Genomic DNA, 17,313 nt, shown 5'->3' on the forward strand with positions numbered 1-17,313 from the left:
TAAAGTGGCGGAGAGAAGCTGCACTTTCCCTCTCATGAATACTAATGCCGGGCCACCTGCTGGTCAACAACCCCCTACATTACGGCTACAGCTAATCATACTCGCTGTTAATCTACTTTATAATGAGCTACAGTCGTGATTTTTTTTTTCAGTGTGATGCAAGCATACGAATTCATAATTAGGCCCAATAATCTCAGTAACTCAATCAGACTGAGAAAATGGGAAGATGATTGGCTGGCAGGATAAGGTATCTGTAAAGAACACTGCTAGGGCAATATAACATATTGATATTTGTAGAGAGTGGCAGCACAATATTGCAAAATCTCATCATTTCGGTGGCTGGGTGATGGATGTCTATAGGTGCAAAATTGACTTTTCTGTTATGACCAGCACTACCCTGGCAGTAATGGAAAAAAGATTGAGCCAATGCTATGAAGATCTTCAGGTGCTGGAGCCTTTAGAAATTAAGATTTGCATATATTCTCATACATATATTTAAACTGATCCCCAAACAACACTATGCTACTAATGCAGAAGCCAATGAACAGGATTCTCTTCAAAATTTAGCGAAACGCCATCAGTAACTTCATTTCAACAATGGCAAAATACATTAGAGGGGGGAAGACCTGTACCATGTATGATTGAAGTTGACACGAAACCAAAATTGCGACAGCCTTTTCTTCCTTATTGTAACATCATATCCAAGTGAAACTGATTCTTAAACAGGAAGAACTGTAGGTTGGGACTTGATTTTGTCCGTGGGGAGTTGATGGGATGTTTGTGGTTTGTCATTGCTGTGATCTCGTGTGAATGACAGCACCAGTAAACAGAGGCAATTGGAAGAAGGCAAGTTATTTTGATTAAAGAATACAAGGGCATGTACATTTAAAAAAAAAAAAAAAAAGCATGGAGAAAGTCATGTATAATAAATACTGCAGTACTCCATAAACAAGTCAATTTTGATTTCATCCATGATTTTACCCGTCACTTGTTACTACCGGGTAAGTATTTTAGAACCAACTTTAAAATTGCAATTAAAAATAAAATAATTATTTTGGAAGTGAAAAAGGGCCCTGTAAAACCTACTGCATCATTTGACATGCAAATGTCTATGCTCTCTATAGTATCAAATATGATCACATATGCAAACTTTCGTCTGAAGGCTCATACTTCCTTTTTTTATTTCGTTTCAGACTGTGTCAAACACATTTGTAATATTTTCCTTGTCATTGTAAATACGTTTTTTTTTTTTTTACACAATTCTTGTCTAGCAGTTACAAATGACTGAAAACATTATGAAACATTTTAGGAGTTGTAGTTCCAGGCCTAGAGGTCAATTAAAAATCCCCCCCCCCATTACCGTATGAACCCGGTCGACATTTCTCAACCTAGACAAGACACACCCATGCTTCAAAATAGTACATAGAGTTTATTTTGTTCTCTCATCAGTGGAGTTGTTAAAATATGTTGTCATTCTTGATGAAGTGCAACAGTAGAAGGCAAACAGGATTCTTTACATGCTAGATAGTCACTCACACACAAACATGATTTGACTTGGCAACAATTCCAAATAAAACCATACTTGCACTTGACCTGAAAGCGGGTGCTAGCAATACACAGGATTGCCCAAGCAGTAAAAACACGTTCCTTTAAGAAACAGGGAGAGAACTCTAAAACCAAATGCTAGGTTTCTCCTTTCCCCAATTCAAGTAGTTTTGTTTTTCTACAACAAATTCAAGTTCAATCTCAGAAATAAAAGGAAGTCCAGATAAAGAAACAAAAATAAATCACACTCCCGGGTCCTGGAGTGAGGGATGGAGACAGGGAACAGGGAAGCCATCTGTGTTAATCAGCAGTGAATGACGTGGGAGCTGCCTCACTGACGCGGTCCTACGTAGCGGCCCTCGCTGGGTCCCGTGCCTCGACCGGCTCCGAAACTGGGTTTCTGAGCCATGCCTCCGCGGGCGGGCGGTCCCCTTGACCCGCCTATCCTGTCACGCGGTCCCCCCGGGCCTCTGGGGCGGATGTCTCGCCTGTCACCTTCACGGGCCGAGCGGGTCTTCTTTTCCTCCACGTTCAGCCGAACATCTCCTCGCAGTTTAATGGGCTACGACGTAAAGGAAAAAAAAAAAAAGAAGGTCATTCTGATGATCCTGCATTAGTCAAGATATCCAGTACCACACAACATCTGAAAGTCACACATACCCGATTGCTGAGGATCTTCTGCACGGGCTCAGAATCATCAAATACCACAAATCCAAAGTTCGGCAACTTTCCACCGCTGTTGATTCTCAGCTCAAGGACAGTGCCGTACTCTGTGCAAAAGCAAAAAGCAGGTAAGCTCATGCCGGAGGAGGATCTGCATTTTATAAAAACAGCACTTTTCAATTCACTTACGTTCAAAGAATTCCTTGAGCTCATTCTTATCCACATCGTGAGGTACGTTTCCAACAAAGAGCTGGTGGCTGTCGGGATACCGGACCGTCCGCCGCACTTCCGACTCCCCGCTCTCACCCTCCCGCACTGCTAAACCAGAGATTAAACGGATGATGAACATCCATTCAGGTTTCTAGTGGACCAGCCATGATGTGCGCTTTTAATTTCAATTTCATGGGAGAAGCACTATTTATATGCAGACATGAAGTTCATTACAAAGCTCAGGCTGCCTTAAGCAGTTTTGCCAGAGCCAATAAGATTAAGAAACTACAAATTAGTGCTGGGCGGTATGACCAAAAATGTATGCCAAAAATTATAGCGGTTTTGCGGTATATGATCGTATTTTTTTTCCCTATACATGACCAGGTGTTAACCTAATTTTATACTAATTGAGAGAGGAAATACTGCTGTAGATTGACTAGAATGCCCTATTTTACTCTCATGAGCGAATATTGTAGAAAATTCCACACTAGAGCTAATACAGGTTTGCAAAGGCCCACAAAATTATGATGTGGGGAGACGACCAATAAAACGCAGACCTGCAGCACACTCATTACAGACACATTAATATTAAAATATGACCACAGAGAGAAGAAAAAACTGAGTTGAGGGCACCTTAAGAATTAAAAAAAAAAAAAAAAAAAATCGAATCCTATATAACAACAAATATTTTCAACATATTAAAGAGCACTACAGTCTCTGAACAAATGACACGTCAGCTTAACACAGAAAGAATAAAGCAATTACTTTTTTGCCCATTCTTCTTTGAATTGTCAGTCTATTTATTAACTAACATCATTGTCTTCCGTGTAACAATAATCCATCATGTCATCGCGGTCGTGATCAGACGTACGGTTATATGTGTCTTTTGCATACATTTCATTTGAAGAAGATGTGATGAAATGTGCACATACACGCTGCTGGTTTGTGTTTAGAGCACAGAAATATGTCCATAAAAAACTTAAAACTATATCTGATTTAAGATCCATGTGGAGAATGTTGTTAATCGTGTAGTTTGAATTCTCTGCTGTAATCAATGGCTGAATCCGAAATCACCCCTAAAACCTCACATAGGGCATTATTTGAGGGGACAGCCATTTGTAGTGCTGTCCGAAACCATATTGGACATTGAGTGCACTCATTCAATCTCATATTGCACCGCAATAACAAGTATACAGCCGATGTACACATCCGAATTCACTCATTTTCATTCACTCCTTCAAGTAAACTATATAAATGGATAATGTAGGGAATCGTGAATGAGGCTTTAGGGGACGATTTCGGATTCAGCCATAGACTGTAATGCTATGTCAGCTGTGTCCTCACTACAGTGCAACAGTGAAACGGGACCTCTCTCAAACAATGATGCCTGTGCCGCGTTCCGAACGTTGTTTAAGCGACATACACCGGTATTGCGGTATAATCAAAATTCATATCATAAAGATAAATACCGGTATTTAGTATGAACCGGTATACCGCCCAGCACTACTACAAATTCAGCAAATCAAGCCTTTCGTAAATATTTTTCAAAAGCATAAAGGAGTTAAAAATGGACCCATACTAGATTCATTAGACTTTTGCACACCTCCTGGTCTCGGTGTTCTGTGAGCTGGAGAGGGACCTGGTCTCTGGTCACGTGGTCTCTGGTCTCTCTGGGGTCTCTGTGCTGTGGTCTGTGTTTCTGCTTTCACCTCTACACGAGGCTATGGATCACAAATCACAATTGATCAGGCAAGGCAATTAAGCTGTATACGAAATGTAAATGCTAAATTAACTGAACAATTGCAAAACTTCCTTGATTAGGATCTACAGCAAGTCACATTGTTGGACTTTGTTACACTTATTTTGAGGTGTCCGTGTTACAGTGCAAGTAAACATTCAAGTACTAAACAATAAGAATTAACATTTACTATAGGGTTGGACTTAGCACTAGTTGCATGCATGCATGCATAATTTATAGTAATTACTAAAATAACTACATGTAAAGTGTAAAAAGGACACTGTAAAAATAAAGCGTTTCGGACTTTACATCAAAATGTAACCGCATTCATTAGGACAGGGATTAAAAGATTTCCTAGACCGATATCAAGTTCTTTAAATGGAGTAAAGAGTCTATTGTGAGAGTCTACCTGCGCAGATGGGACTCGGACAACATGCGGAGGGACTCCTGTGGCAGGGACCACTCCTCCTGGTGGGAGATTCTTGCTAGTGACTGAAGCCCATGAAGACGGCTGAAAACAAGAAAGCATTTAAATCTCACTTATCCAGTTTGGGATGACTGTACAGCTTCACAATACACAATCTGTTGACATAAGAGACTCAGTGATGAATGAGGGTGGTCTTACCCGGTTGTCTTCTGGCATGGTGGGTGCGGCGTCCATAGGTGTGGGAGAAGGGGAAGATCTCTGAGCCTTCTCCTCAACATGAACCTCAGGCTGGCTGACGGGCTCTGGTTTCAGCTCCACAGCTGCTGGCTCAGGCTCTAGTTCTGCTTCTGGCTCAGGCTGGGGCTCTGGAGATAGAGACACCTCTTCTTGCGGCCCCTCTGGCTCCATGCTGTAAATGCACAGACTTGCATGAAAACACAACTCAGTGGTAAAAGCCAGCAACTTCAACACTTTCTGGAAGGCATCATACCAAATACAGACTTGCAATTACCAAAGGCTACTTAAGTGTTCCTTATGTAACTAATCAAAATTGAAGTGTGTGTGGTAGAAATTAAACGGATCATATTCTGTAATCTGTACGGACCAGGTCCTGCGTATTAATTGCAAGTTTAACCTCCATTAAGTGCAAGTTTATCATTTGCAAAATTGGATGTGTATCTTATATTAGATTGGTGCATTATGTATTAAAGTGACCTATAAATATCTATATAAAATTTAGTGAACACTACAGTGTTCTTTTAGATTTAATGAATACATTTCTGTACCAGAAATGAAAACTACAGTTAGACCTTACTTTAATTATATAGATAAATACAATTGAACAGTCAGTAAAAAATAAAAACTGTTATGTCTTTATTAGTTAGGCAAGTTGTTTTTGCTGTGGTACCAGAGTACTTAAAGTGTGCTTTAAGCAATGAATGGAAAGCAAAGTTACCCTAGCCCCAAAATATTTTTCCTTACCGATCCAATTCTAGACTCAAACTGTAATATGACCCAAACCGTGAGTTTTGTGGTCCGTTGAACCACTAGTTTTGTTTTCATATTCATATTCCACATGATTTGCATCCTGCTTTACTGAAGTGACTACCAAACTGAACTATATTAAATGAGCCAAAAACTAAATACAAGTTACCAAGGTGGCTGATCGTAGTATCCAGCGGACTCCTCCTGGACCACCTCAGGTGAGTGCACTCGCTCCAGCTCCTCCACGTCCTCCTCAGACTCTGTGAACAACAGGAGATGAATGAAGACATCTGCTCACAGCAAGAACAATTGGAAGACAGATTACGCTAAAGATGCCTGAAATACACCAACAATATCAGCTGCTCACCCTCAGGAGGTTCTGAGTCCGAGTCCCCGAACACTTCATCCTGGTACCGGAAGATATCGTTGTGTACATAGAACTTATTTGCAACGGTTCCCTAAAAGATTAAAGCAAGAAAAATAAAGTGTTATTTTATTATTGATTATTTTAGAGAGACAAGTTAATTTGTTGGCAAAAAGGCCAAATGTGCCTATAGCCATTGTATTACTAAGAACACTTGCACTAATCAAACACTGAAGAGCAGAACAAGTTGATGCTTCCAAGACACCACATCTATTTAGTAATCTGTGATTACAGAACAATAATAATTTGATATGAACAGATGCTAACAAATCAACCAGATCAATGTGAAGTTTGATGAATATACAAGACTAAACATGAAATGGGGAGGGCATAGACATTAATACCTAGCAGTTAAATGGTTTCATTTTTCAAAATTTGCTGCATGGTTAAAATACGCAACATACAAAAGCACGTTTTTGAGAGAAAACTAATATGCATAAGCACTTGATTAGGCCATTAATGCATTCCGAATACAAGTGTTTTTCCCCTTGGAAATACATCTGAAAAAAACAGGGTTGCTTATATTCAGGTGCCGCCCAGGACTGAAGAGACCGCCCCTGCAGTGCCAGGGGACCTCATGTATAGTTTACAGCGGTTTGTTCCATCAGAAGCACTGACGGATAGACATGCGTTTTTCTTTTAAATGTGCTGGAGATGTGGTGATATCCTCAGCACAACTTAAATTTCACAGGTATATTCTCCATGTATAAATGTTAGAAATTCATGCACATTTTTCCATTTTGCTGTCAGGAGAGGATGAGACTTTCACAGATTTCTGTGAACAAGTGCCACCGGGTACATGTGCACCAAAAAAACGGAGCACAATAGAATATAGGGTTCATACACATGACTTTAGAAAATATTCAGGACCTAACCTTCCATGAAAGTCTGTGTATATGTATAGAAAAATAAGAAATAATACGAAAAATCCATGTTCAAATGTCAAATCACATCCCATCTTAACTAATTAACGTAAATCTATGGTTTAATACAAAATAAACGCTGACACACCAGTAAAACGGTTAGATAAAATACTGTCTGACCCTAGCAATGGATTAACACGCATCAATGGGAGGCAACAATGATAAATAAGTAAATAAAAGTGTCCAGTGACACTGAAAGTTACAGTAACTTTACAAGGTGGCAGTGCCAGAGACAAACTTTTGGAATAAAAAATTGGGTAACTAAGATGTTAAAACAGCTTTGCCTCCTAGTATTTACCATTCATCTCATTGGAAAACATCAATCATTAACATGATTTCCAAGAGCATTATTTATTTATTTATTTATAAGTGCAATTTTTAATGATTACCTTTGGTTAAATAAGTATTTGACAAACGACAACAGTTACTTAAATCAATCAGAATACTAGACTGTTACCAATAAAATTATATCATTAACAAAAGCCATCTTTACACTGCAAAGGTGGAACAGAAGCTGCATCTGAAATATGTAATGGCTTAAATGTTTATTTACACACTGTAAAGAGTTCCTTCTTATTTTATAATTTGAGTAACATTAAACAGTGTCATTGTCAGTTATTGATAAGCTCTTGTTATTGTAGGCTAATAATGATTTGTCGATTAAAAGATACAAAATATTTGTGTGTTTGGGAAATATTCTGACTACACAGATAAAACTACAAACATTTACAAATTATTTGAATGCTTTTTATGCATTAGAAAATGAAGACTGTGATCTTACCAGCATGATGAACAGATTATATTAACCGGAATAAACAATACAGAAAGGGAGCAGAGAATGTGACCGATCGTGAAGCTGTCCATAATTTGGGTGTAGTGCGAGTTTAAGCGCTCAAACACTCCCATTTAAATCACGGAAGCTGACGACACTGCGAAATAAATCTCTTACATCTGCACTTTTTTGTTAATGATGACTGAATTCTTACTGAAACTTGTGAATTCTCCTGAGTGTGCGCGCACTGCACAAAACTCTGTTTCAGCGATGACTAATCTGAACGCCTCTAATTGGCCACCACGCTCGACAGAAACGTGTGTGATTGGTTATAATGCTCAACACTGCAAAAAAAAAATCTGACTGAATGCAGCAGTCAGGTGGATAGAATGAATGAAGTATGTTTACGAAGTTTCAAAGTTTGTTTAACCAATATTGTCACTTAAACATATATTCTATTAAATCCATTTTTTGAAACAAATTTCCATTTGCTACTTTAAAATTCAACGACTTTTCCAGGTTTTTCATGACCGTACGGACCCTGAGAATAGGAGCGCAATCATTCTGACTACAATATAACTACATATTGCTGAAATATTTGTTGGACAATAAATGTGCAATATGTAGAATTTTAAACCTACAATTAAGTATTTTTATGATAGCAGTAAGTGTAAAGTGACTAATGTAATGGGGTAATCAAATAGTTGATAACATATTTCAATTTTTAGTTTGGTGAATTTAAAAATAAAATTGTTTTTAATTGTAATGTTACAATATAATGGGATTTGTGAATAATAGGCTATATTGCATAGCCTGCATGGATACAATTCACTATATTTGTTTTCCAGGGCTCCAGACTGTGACTAAAACGGTCGCATTTGCGACCAAAAATACTAATTTGCGAGTGATGTGACATGTAACTTTATATTTTTAAAGTTACGGTTAAAAAGTGCATGCCTTTTTACCTGCATGTTCTGTGAGGATTAGCCCATCACATATTTTGTTGTGTTTATGTAATAAGAGATGACGCGCTGAGAGTGTATCTCAATCAGCTCCCTAGTTCAGTATTCAGGGCACTGATCAGGGAATCAGTCAATGGGCTGACTCCCTGATCAGTGCCCTGACTACTGAACTAGGGAGTTAATTGAGATGCACCTCGAGTTTGAGCGACAAAATACAAACAGAGACAGCAAGGATCAGCTTTCCGCATCAGAAACATGTCAAAATTAAAATATCAGGATTTCAAAGCCCTCAGCTCTATTGAACAACAACGCTGATGGCTGTGCCAGCATTAGAGAAAACAACGGAGACACGTCAATGAATGAACATCCAGGTAATGTAAAAGTGCAGAAAAGCAGTGTCCATTTCATGCTCACAATGTGGATAAACATGTCAGATGCGTGGACGCAAAGTAATCGTTAACATTTCTTTTTTTTAATTGATACCGATATGGATTCTTATCCTCAATATCTTTACATCTTTGCCGTTTTCTGTTACTGCCTGAACTTCACATTCTTTGTAGCGCAGCCATCCATAAATCGCAGTAAGACTTGTACTTTACTGTCACGTTAATCTGTCGCATTCAATGCGTTTGTTAATTTTAGTAAACAATTAAGCTTGACAAAAAAGCTTGACAATTTTATGAAATGCAAGCTAATGTCATTTTGGCACTCTTTGATGTGGCTTCGCTCAATCAGCATTTCAAACTTGGAAACAGCTTAAGAACAATCATGTCAAATTAACCTAAACCGATAAAAAAAATACAATAAAAAAAAAAGCCACAAAACGAGGTGGATGACTTTTGGTGGTAGTGCTTTTTATTGAAAAATATATATTTAAATTGAACAATTTATTTAAAGTATACTTAAATATATAAAATACAAAACAATTTTCTTAAATTCACAGTAAAACCTAAGCCACCTAACCCAACAGGCCTAATTTAACACTAAATGACAGTTACACTACAGTACTAATAACAGCAAAGTAGTTGGTATTCTTGGTGTGCAACAAACCAGCTTCGAATTTCAGCAATTATTTTGCAGAAATATGACCATATTCTCTGGCTAAATATTTTAGAATGCATCCCCTTATTGTTTCCATGGCGATGCATCATGCTCCTCACATGACACAGCAGCCGCAATAGTGCTTTATGACATCGGGTTCTTTTAGTTTTATTTTTTATTCAAAATATTTTTTATTCAACAAACTTGTTAACTATGTCACAAACTATCTGATATTCTGATTTTCAAATACGTGCAAGTTAATGTGTTAGTTGATCTATAATGCGCAATGGGCACCGCCATGTTAGTTTGCGCCCCCAGAGAATCGGATCTGTCGGATTTACAATATGTATCCACGTCTCACGAAATACATGAAAGCGAGTGACCGCTGAACTGGGAGAAGAAAAGAGTAAACTTTATATAGTTACTAGGGGTGTAACGGTACACAAAATTGACGGTTCGGTACGTACCTCGGTTTTGAAGTCATGGTTCGGTACAGCAGATTTACAAAATTGCTTTTTATTTATTTTTTATATTTAACAGTGGTTTACTGGAGAAAAAAAAGTGTCCTTGAATGAATTAAATTATATCTAAAAGTTTATTTAAGATATTTCTGTAAATTATATAGGGAGCCCTTACTTGTACATTAATATTAAAGGTTCACAACAGAGCCCAAACTATTAGCCTAAATTCAGTTGCTATTTATTTTTAGGTATAATAATCAACACTCAAATAACACATTGTGTGCAAACATGTAAACTTCACATAAGGCAGTTTTTGCATTAACTTCTAAATCTAATTATAAAATAGTTTTCTCCAAATCGTTGTTGAAATATAATAATTTATATACAGTGTCTGTCATTTTCATGACAGGTTTATTTAACATGCATGAAATAATCAAGACATCACTAACAGGTTAAGTAGAATATAATGGCTAATATAGAGCATATATTTAGCGAAAGAGTTGATTTCTCTAGTGAATAAAATTCTGTGGACACTGAATGACTGCCTGAGGTAAATGTGATGCTAACGTTACATGACATTGTTTAGTTCACAAGCAGTTATATTGACATCTTTCCGCAGTTGAAACACTGATTTAGCGATTACACCACATATATACATGACAGTAAATTGTAATGTATCCTCAGCATACCTTCAGATCGTCATTCATGTTTATTCTTGAATCTTTAGTAACAGATGATCGATCGCCTTCACAGATGATCGCGTTCACGCGCGTGCGCGTCGCGCGGCCGCTTGAACTGTGATCAGTGACCAGTCACGCCACATAGAGCGTCAAAACGGCATTTATCGTTTGAATTTCGTGATAAAATGGACTGAATACTTAATATGTTCGTGTGGGAACTTGGATTGAAGTGTGTTCCGCGCTTACAACAAGCCGACAGTGAATTGTTAAAGATTACATTCATAACCGTTCGGTACACGCGTGCACCGTACCGGAAGCCCTGTACCGAAACGGTTCAATACGAATACGTGTACCGTTACACCCCTAATAGTTACTATACAATGTGTATCTGATATGAATAAAACACGTAGTCAAGTTATAACTGTCTGAAAGGATTGTCATTGCCGCTTCCATAGACAACAGTATGCGTTTTTTGCTAGTACTTATGAGCATTTAAATGTCTGAAACCTAAAATAAACATTATGTGGTTGAAAACACTGAATAGTTGTGGTATGTGATGTGCACTGAGCACGTCTGTCTCTGGCTTGGCGCCAGCCAAAGCGCGAAAGCACGCTTAAAGTTAAGTGGCACCGAAATGAGTCACCGAAATCTGCGTTCTGATTAGGTCCGGTTACATGGTACCGGTGCCAATTTCGGTACCCAACCCTATTAACGATAACACCTTCACTTCAACATGTTTGAAAATCGGAATAGATCATCTCATGATATGGTTAACAAGTTTGTGAATATTTTGAATAAAGGAATATATAACAGTCTGTCTCCATGAGGAGTCACCAAGGAACTACTAAACACCTGTTAGCAGTTTTGCCCCCTGAATGCACGCATCCATTATTGTTTGCATTCAAGAAACCAGTCTATAAAGAATGGAAGGAGCTAAAATTTATTCAACACTGCCTATACAATTGCATGTGAAGTGCTGCATTTCACAGAATTTCTCAGGATGCATATAGGAGTCCAAACTATACTCAGTGGCCACGTGATTGATGAAAATGCAATAAAAAGAAAAGGAGGACAGATGTGACAAATTAAAATGTATTAATTTGTGGAACTTTAAATAATTTGGCTCCTATATTTTCCCCCTATAGGATCCAATGGCTCCTTGATTTTTTTTGTCTGGAGCCCTGTTTTCATAGACTTCAATATGAACATTGTTTGCACGACATCACTGGGCAGGATGCAACTTTTTAAACAGATTGTCCATTGTAATTTAATCTAATCTTGTCGATTAAAAGTTAATGATAGGTTAATGAGCTTCAGTTATCAGCTAGGGTAAAAAACTAAATGAACATCCTTAGGCTGCACGATATATTATAACCCATTTAAAAATCATAATATAGAATAGTGTGATTCTGAAATAAGCGCTGCGAGCTTGAGTGAAGCGTCAAATGCCTGATTTTTTTAATTCCTGTGAGAACTTCAATGATTGCTATAAATTTGTATATTAACTTTTTCCATTTTGCAGGTCTTTATAATTCCTCTAAGTCTTCACTCCTCACATATACAATGGTTTATATCTGCATTAGCCAATGATTTACTAGCCCTCAAGCCATCCTAGGTGTATATAATTTTCAGGAGTTATATATATTTTTTTTTAAGTGTCCTGGCTAATCCAAGCATTATAATGGCAGTGACTTTAATATAAAAAAAATTAATAAAAATTAATAATAATAATAATAATAATAATAATAATTTAATAATAATAAAATAAATATATAATTATTAATAATTATATAAATATATTATATAAATAAATAAATGGAACCATTTTAAAGAAAAAAAAATTTGTTATAGCTTTTTGAGCAAGGGCGCCGCCATCTTGCAATACCACAGCGTGTGACATCACGGAGATGGTTTGCTCCGTTAGCCAGTGAAGGAATATAAGCATCTCTTTACTTTAACACATGCGTTTTGAAATGGAGGAAGGCGAACTTAAAAGGACTGTTGAGCCCTTAATAAGTAAAAACTTGCTTATGCATTTGTGCCGATACGGCAAGGGGACCGAGCAGTACTACCGTTACGGGTGGAATAAGTTGGGAACCCGCTGGTTTGGGGTGAACAGCGGGTCGAAAACACTACCTGGTGTAAGTGTGGGTGGTGTACGCCAATGACCACCGTGTCAAGAGTCCATCTGCTGTCAGGAGGCTGATCTGTCCCGTGTGTTACGCGGTCTCGTCACCATGGTGTGTGTATTTAGCATACTATGCCGGGTGGACGTGTTGGTGGCAATGCTTCCTCTTAAAGATGTCCGAGCAGAAACACTGGAACGTCCTGTTATAATTTGGATGAATATCCAACATCAAGCTGTCTGCATCACAAAGTTTTGATCTTGGCATCCCAAACATTGTTTTCATAACGCGAGTCACAACGTGATGTAAACTAACGCTTCATACAGTTCCGTTCATGTGGCATCTTATTGTTATGTCAGAGCTTGCCGACATTTGCATTACACTGGCTTGTTCACCAGGAGTGGTAACATTTTATGATCACCTGCTGTTCACAGGACACTTCAGTGTTTCCACTCGACATCTTTAAGAGATATGCATTAGCAACAGGGCTCAACAGTCCTTTAAAGTTCGTCTTCCTCCATTTCAAAACACGCGTGTTAAAAAAAGTAAAGAAATGCTTATATTACTTCACTGGCTAACAGAGCAAACCACCTCCGTGACGTAACGCGCTGTGGTATTGCAAGATGGCGGTGCCCTTGCTCCAAGCTATAACAAAACATGTTTTTCTTTAAGACGTTACATTAATCTTGTTTGTTATACAATTTATTTAAGTGGAAATGAAGCAGATAAATATCTTAATTTCCGGTTTAAGTTAATTCACCGAAGTCTTGTTAAATTAGGGATGCACAGAATGTTCGGCGGCCAAAAATAGTGAAGACCGAATAGATTTTACAGAACAATTAGGTTTTTGATGACGCGATCAAATAGAGCAACCAGCGCGTGCGAGAGGCGCGCACCCGCAGCAATACACACTGGCACTCTGCGATGACATAATTTGCCACGTGTCGAGTATAATCAAAGCTTAAACATGGCTTTAAAGTGTCAGAGAAAGACGCAGAAATGGCCGTTTGCAGACACTGTTCTGCTGAATTGTCTAAGCACCCTCAAATGCAAGCAAGAGCACCCTTGCTCCAGTGCATATGTGTCTGTAGAACGTCAAATGTATCCATTTACAATGCGTTTCAGCAGCAGTGACATAGTTGTTGATTTCTTGTACGCAATGCGCAATATGTTTTAAGTTAGTCAGACTCCACTCACTGTCAATGCTCAAACCACCAGAGTTTTTATTCAGTGCTGAGTTATACAGGCTTACAAAACCTCTCATTAACAAACATAATTTGATTATGATACCTGTAAGCATAATAGGCCAAAGATAAGATGGCCAAAAAAAAATATTTGTATTGTACTTTTTTTCTTCTTTTTTTTAAGTTATATTGTGCTTTGTTTGTATAATGTCTGCTGGAATGCTAAAAAATTGTTAAATAAATATTTTTTAAATTGTAGTTTTGTAATTTTGTTTGTTTGTTAGTAATTTATTTTAAAAACAAGACAAAATAGTAAAAAAGCAAATTTATGCAATGGTGAAAAAATTAGCAAAATAAATGGGGAAAAAAATTAATGGAAAAAACGCGTTCGGTATTCGGCCAAGTGTTTTATTATTATTCGGCTTCGGCCAAGAATTTATTTCGGTGCATCCCTATCTGATAACACATTTGTGAAAATCTTCATACCTCAGGTGCCAGAACAAATGTCTGCATGAACTTCCTCATGGGCTGCATGTTATTGGACAGCTCCCCCAACACCTGCACCACCACTCCCTCGTTCAGGGTGGCATGGGCATCGACATGCCTGATCTTAGTGTGACAATCACGGAAGCTGAGAGCCATCACCTTCTTATGGATTTCCTGTTCAAAAAGAAAAGAATGACATTGAGCTACTACACTGAACCTTAACTAGTATTAAAAATTCACAACACTTGTATTAAAACTCACAGACTGCCCATAGACTGCTTCAGCTGGTTTGCCATTATTATCCAGACCACCATGTACATAAGATGAATTCTTGCCATAAAACCTGAGAAAGATAAAAGCAACACGTTCAGCTGTATTGCACTGTGCTACCACATTTTAAACATACATTTAAAGGGATAGTTCACCCAAAAATGAAAATGACCCCATCATTTACTCACCCTCAAGCCATGGTGTATATAGGTGTATATGACATTCTTCTTTCAGACGAATACAATCGGAGTTACATTTTTAAAAAAAACATCCTGGCTAATCCAAGCTTTATAATGGCAGCTAAAAATTTGAAGCAAAAAAACTAAACAAAAGTGCATCCATCCCTCATAAACATACTCCATATGGCTCCGGGGGTTAATAAAGGCCTTCTGAAGCAAATCGATGGGTTTGTGTAAGAAATTATCCATATTTAAAAAGTCAAATATCTTGCTTCCGCCAGACCACCTTCCATTTTCAAGTTACGAAAAAAGCGTAACTAGCATGACGTCGGACATAGCGCAAGTGTTTTGAACTGCAAAAGGCATTACACTAAATTGAAAACAGAAGGCGATCTGGCGAAACTAGATTTTTTTTTTACAAAGTTTTAAATATGGATCTTTTTCTTACAAAAACACATGGCTTCACTTTAGAATGACTTTATTAACCCCACAACCTGTGTGGATTACTTTTATAATGGATGGATGCAATTTTTTGGGCTTCAAATTTTGAGCTCCCACTCCCTGCCATTATAAAGCTTGGATTAGACAGGACATTTAACAAGAATGTCTTGAGGGTGAGTAAATCAAGGGGTAGTTTACATTTTGGTGTGAACTATCCCTTTAACAGTAAGGGATTATAACCAAATGCAAACCTCATTTGCATAGAAAATCTGATTATGAAGGAAGCAGATCCTCACCTGTGCAGGTAGTCAGGAGCCTGGTTCAGCAGGGTGTAGTACTGTCGGACAAACTCTCGCCCGACAAGCTGGGCACTTGGCTTCTCCATCACCATTTCTTTGGTCAACTGGTTTCAACTAAAACAAAATGACTCATTATAAGATTTCTCACCCTCATGTTGTGCCAAACCCATATGACTTTCTCCTGGTGAACACAAAGAACTGTCGGTATCATCATGTGTTCCTCAAGAGAAGGTCATATATGGGTTAGGAGACCATGATGGATGAGCTTGACAATTCCCATTTCTGGTTGTACAACTTTAAACTTCAATCTTTTTAGGGAGAACTGGGACAGACCCCTCGGTGAAACAGAAACAAAACCCTTTGTTGAACCAATCGAGAGGTAACGAGGCCGTTTCATGTCGAGAATCGATGCCATTTTTATGGATTTCCATTGGGCATGGCCACACCTTATAGGAACACCAGTTGGTCAAGCTGCTCATGTACGGCGAGACATTATTGCCAATGGAGTCTTAATCAGATGAATCCATTGTGATATGGACTCAAGTAACTTAGGCCCGAGCAAAGACACACCGCGTTGCTATCTTGAGCCCGGTTCCTTTGTGATCACATTATGAGGCGCATGATAATATTAGAAAAAAAAGCTTATCCTGGCAGATACACAATATAAGCCAAAAGCATGGTTTTCTTAAATCGTCGTTCACGAAGCAGGCACGTGCCCAGCACTTTGTCGCATAAGATTGGACCTGATGATCATTATCTACAGTAAACGATAACAGTATACATGGATGGAAAATAAGTTTAAAGAATCTTACGTGTACACACCGTATAAAACGTGTATTATAGTGTAATAACTCAATAAACGCGGGATCGCTCTTTGACGGAAATGTCGGTTGGTGGTGAACTAGGCTAAAGCTAATCCTCACAGCGTCGAGCAACACAAACCCGCCCCGCGGCCTAACCGTGAGTCTTACCGCCTTAGTTCTCGATTAAAGCGAGATATTTTAATATCCGATACATTTTAATGTGAAAAGTGTTGGAATTATGTATTTGTACAAAATAAATCCAGCACATGGCTATTAGCTGCGCACGAGCTAACCGGTCTACAAAATGTTTAAAATAATAAAAGCTTTTTTTCTTATTCAACCATTTAATTCCAAAAAAACTTACCAAGAGGGAATCAGTAATGTGTGTTTGGGTTGAGTCTGAAGTGATTGGAGTGAAGCACCTCTTGCGCCGGTAGCTGTGAAGCTTTTAGCTCAGACACTGGCAGCAGCGCGTGTGGCGAAGTGCCGGTTTTACATTAGCTCCTACTAAATCAACGGGCCTGGCCGTCTGTTCGCAGAACCCAACAGCCAATCAGATCGACGCTGTGGATTTGCGCGTCCTATCAGCATTCGTCCTTTCGCAAAACCCCCACCATCACCCAATTACCATGAAATAAAAAGACTGTTTGCAACCTATTGAAAACGAGAGTGAAACGTAGGATTAGAGCAAGGTT

At 38.3% G+C, this 17,313-nt stretch overlaps 1 protein-coding gene across 4 annotated transcripts; it reads right to left on the reverse strand.

The window, feature by feature from the left end:
- Positions 1–559: 559 nt before the first annotated feature.
- Positions 560–17,148, reverse strand: g3bp1 (GTPase activating protein (SH3 domain) binding protein 1). 4 transcript variants are annotated; one of them, XM_079838775.1, is made up of 12 exons: positions 16,983–17,148; positions 15,813–15,929; positions 14,888–14,969; positions 14,627–14,800; positions 5,935–6,025; positions 5,737–5,827; positions 4,782–4,992; positions 4,566–4,667; positions 3,998–4,139; positions 2,398–2,523; positions 2,206–2,315; positions 560–2,107 (listed from the first exon to the last, which is right to left on the reverse strand). In XM_079838775.1, exons 2-12 carry the CDS (start codon positions 15,905–15,907, stop codon positions 1,877–1,879), a joined length of 1,455 nt encoding a protein of 484 aa, XP_079694901.1. In that variant the 5' UTR covers positions 15,908–15,929; positions 16,983–17,148; the 3' UTR covers positions 560–1,876. The 4 variants fall into 4 exon arrangements, with proteins under 4 accessions (XP_079694901.1, XP_079694903.1, XP_079694902.1 ...); XM_079838777.1 differs by having other exon boundaries at positions 4,022–4,139; positions 16,983–17,132; XM_079838776.1 differs by having other exon boundaries at positions 2,398–2,526; positions 4,022–4,139; positions 16,983–17,132.
- Between the last annotated feature and the right edge of the window lie 165 nt (positions 17,149–17,313).

The sequence above is a fragment of the Gobio gobio genome (assembly GCF_949357685.1).
Source record: "Gobio gobio genome assembly, chromosome: 16".
In the NCBI taxonomy this organism is placed as follows: Eukaryota; Metazoa; Chordata; class Actinopteri; order Cypriniformes; family Gobionidae; genus Gobio; species Gobio gobio.

Excerpts from the sequence above, each read along its gene's own strand:
- g3bp1 (XM_079838774.1), bottom strand. The coding sequence starts at position 15,907 with ATGGTGATGGAGAAGCCAAGTGCCCAGCTTGTCGGGCGAGAGTTTGTC. Across the intron at positions 5,828-5,934 it reads GGACTCAGAACCTCCTGAGG|AGTCTGAGGAGGACGTGGAG; the intron begins GTGAGCAGCTGA and ends TGTTGTTCACAG. Across the intron at positions 2,316-2,397 it reads GCTCAAGGAATTCTTTGAAC|AGTACGGCACTGTCCTTGAG; the intron begins GTAAGTGAATTG and ends GCTTTTGCACAG.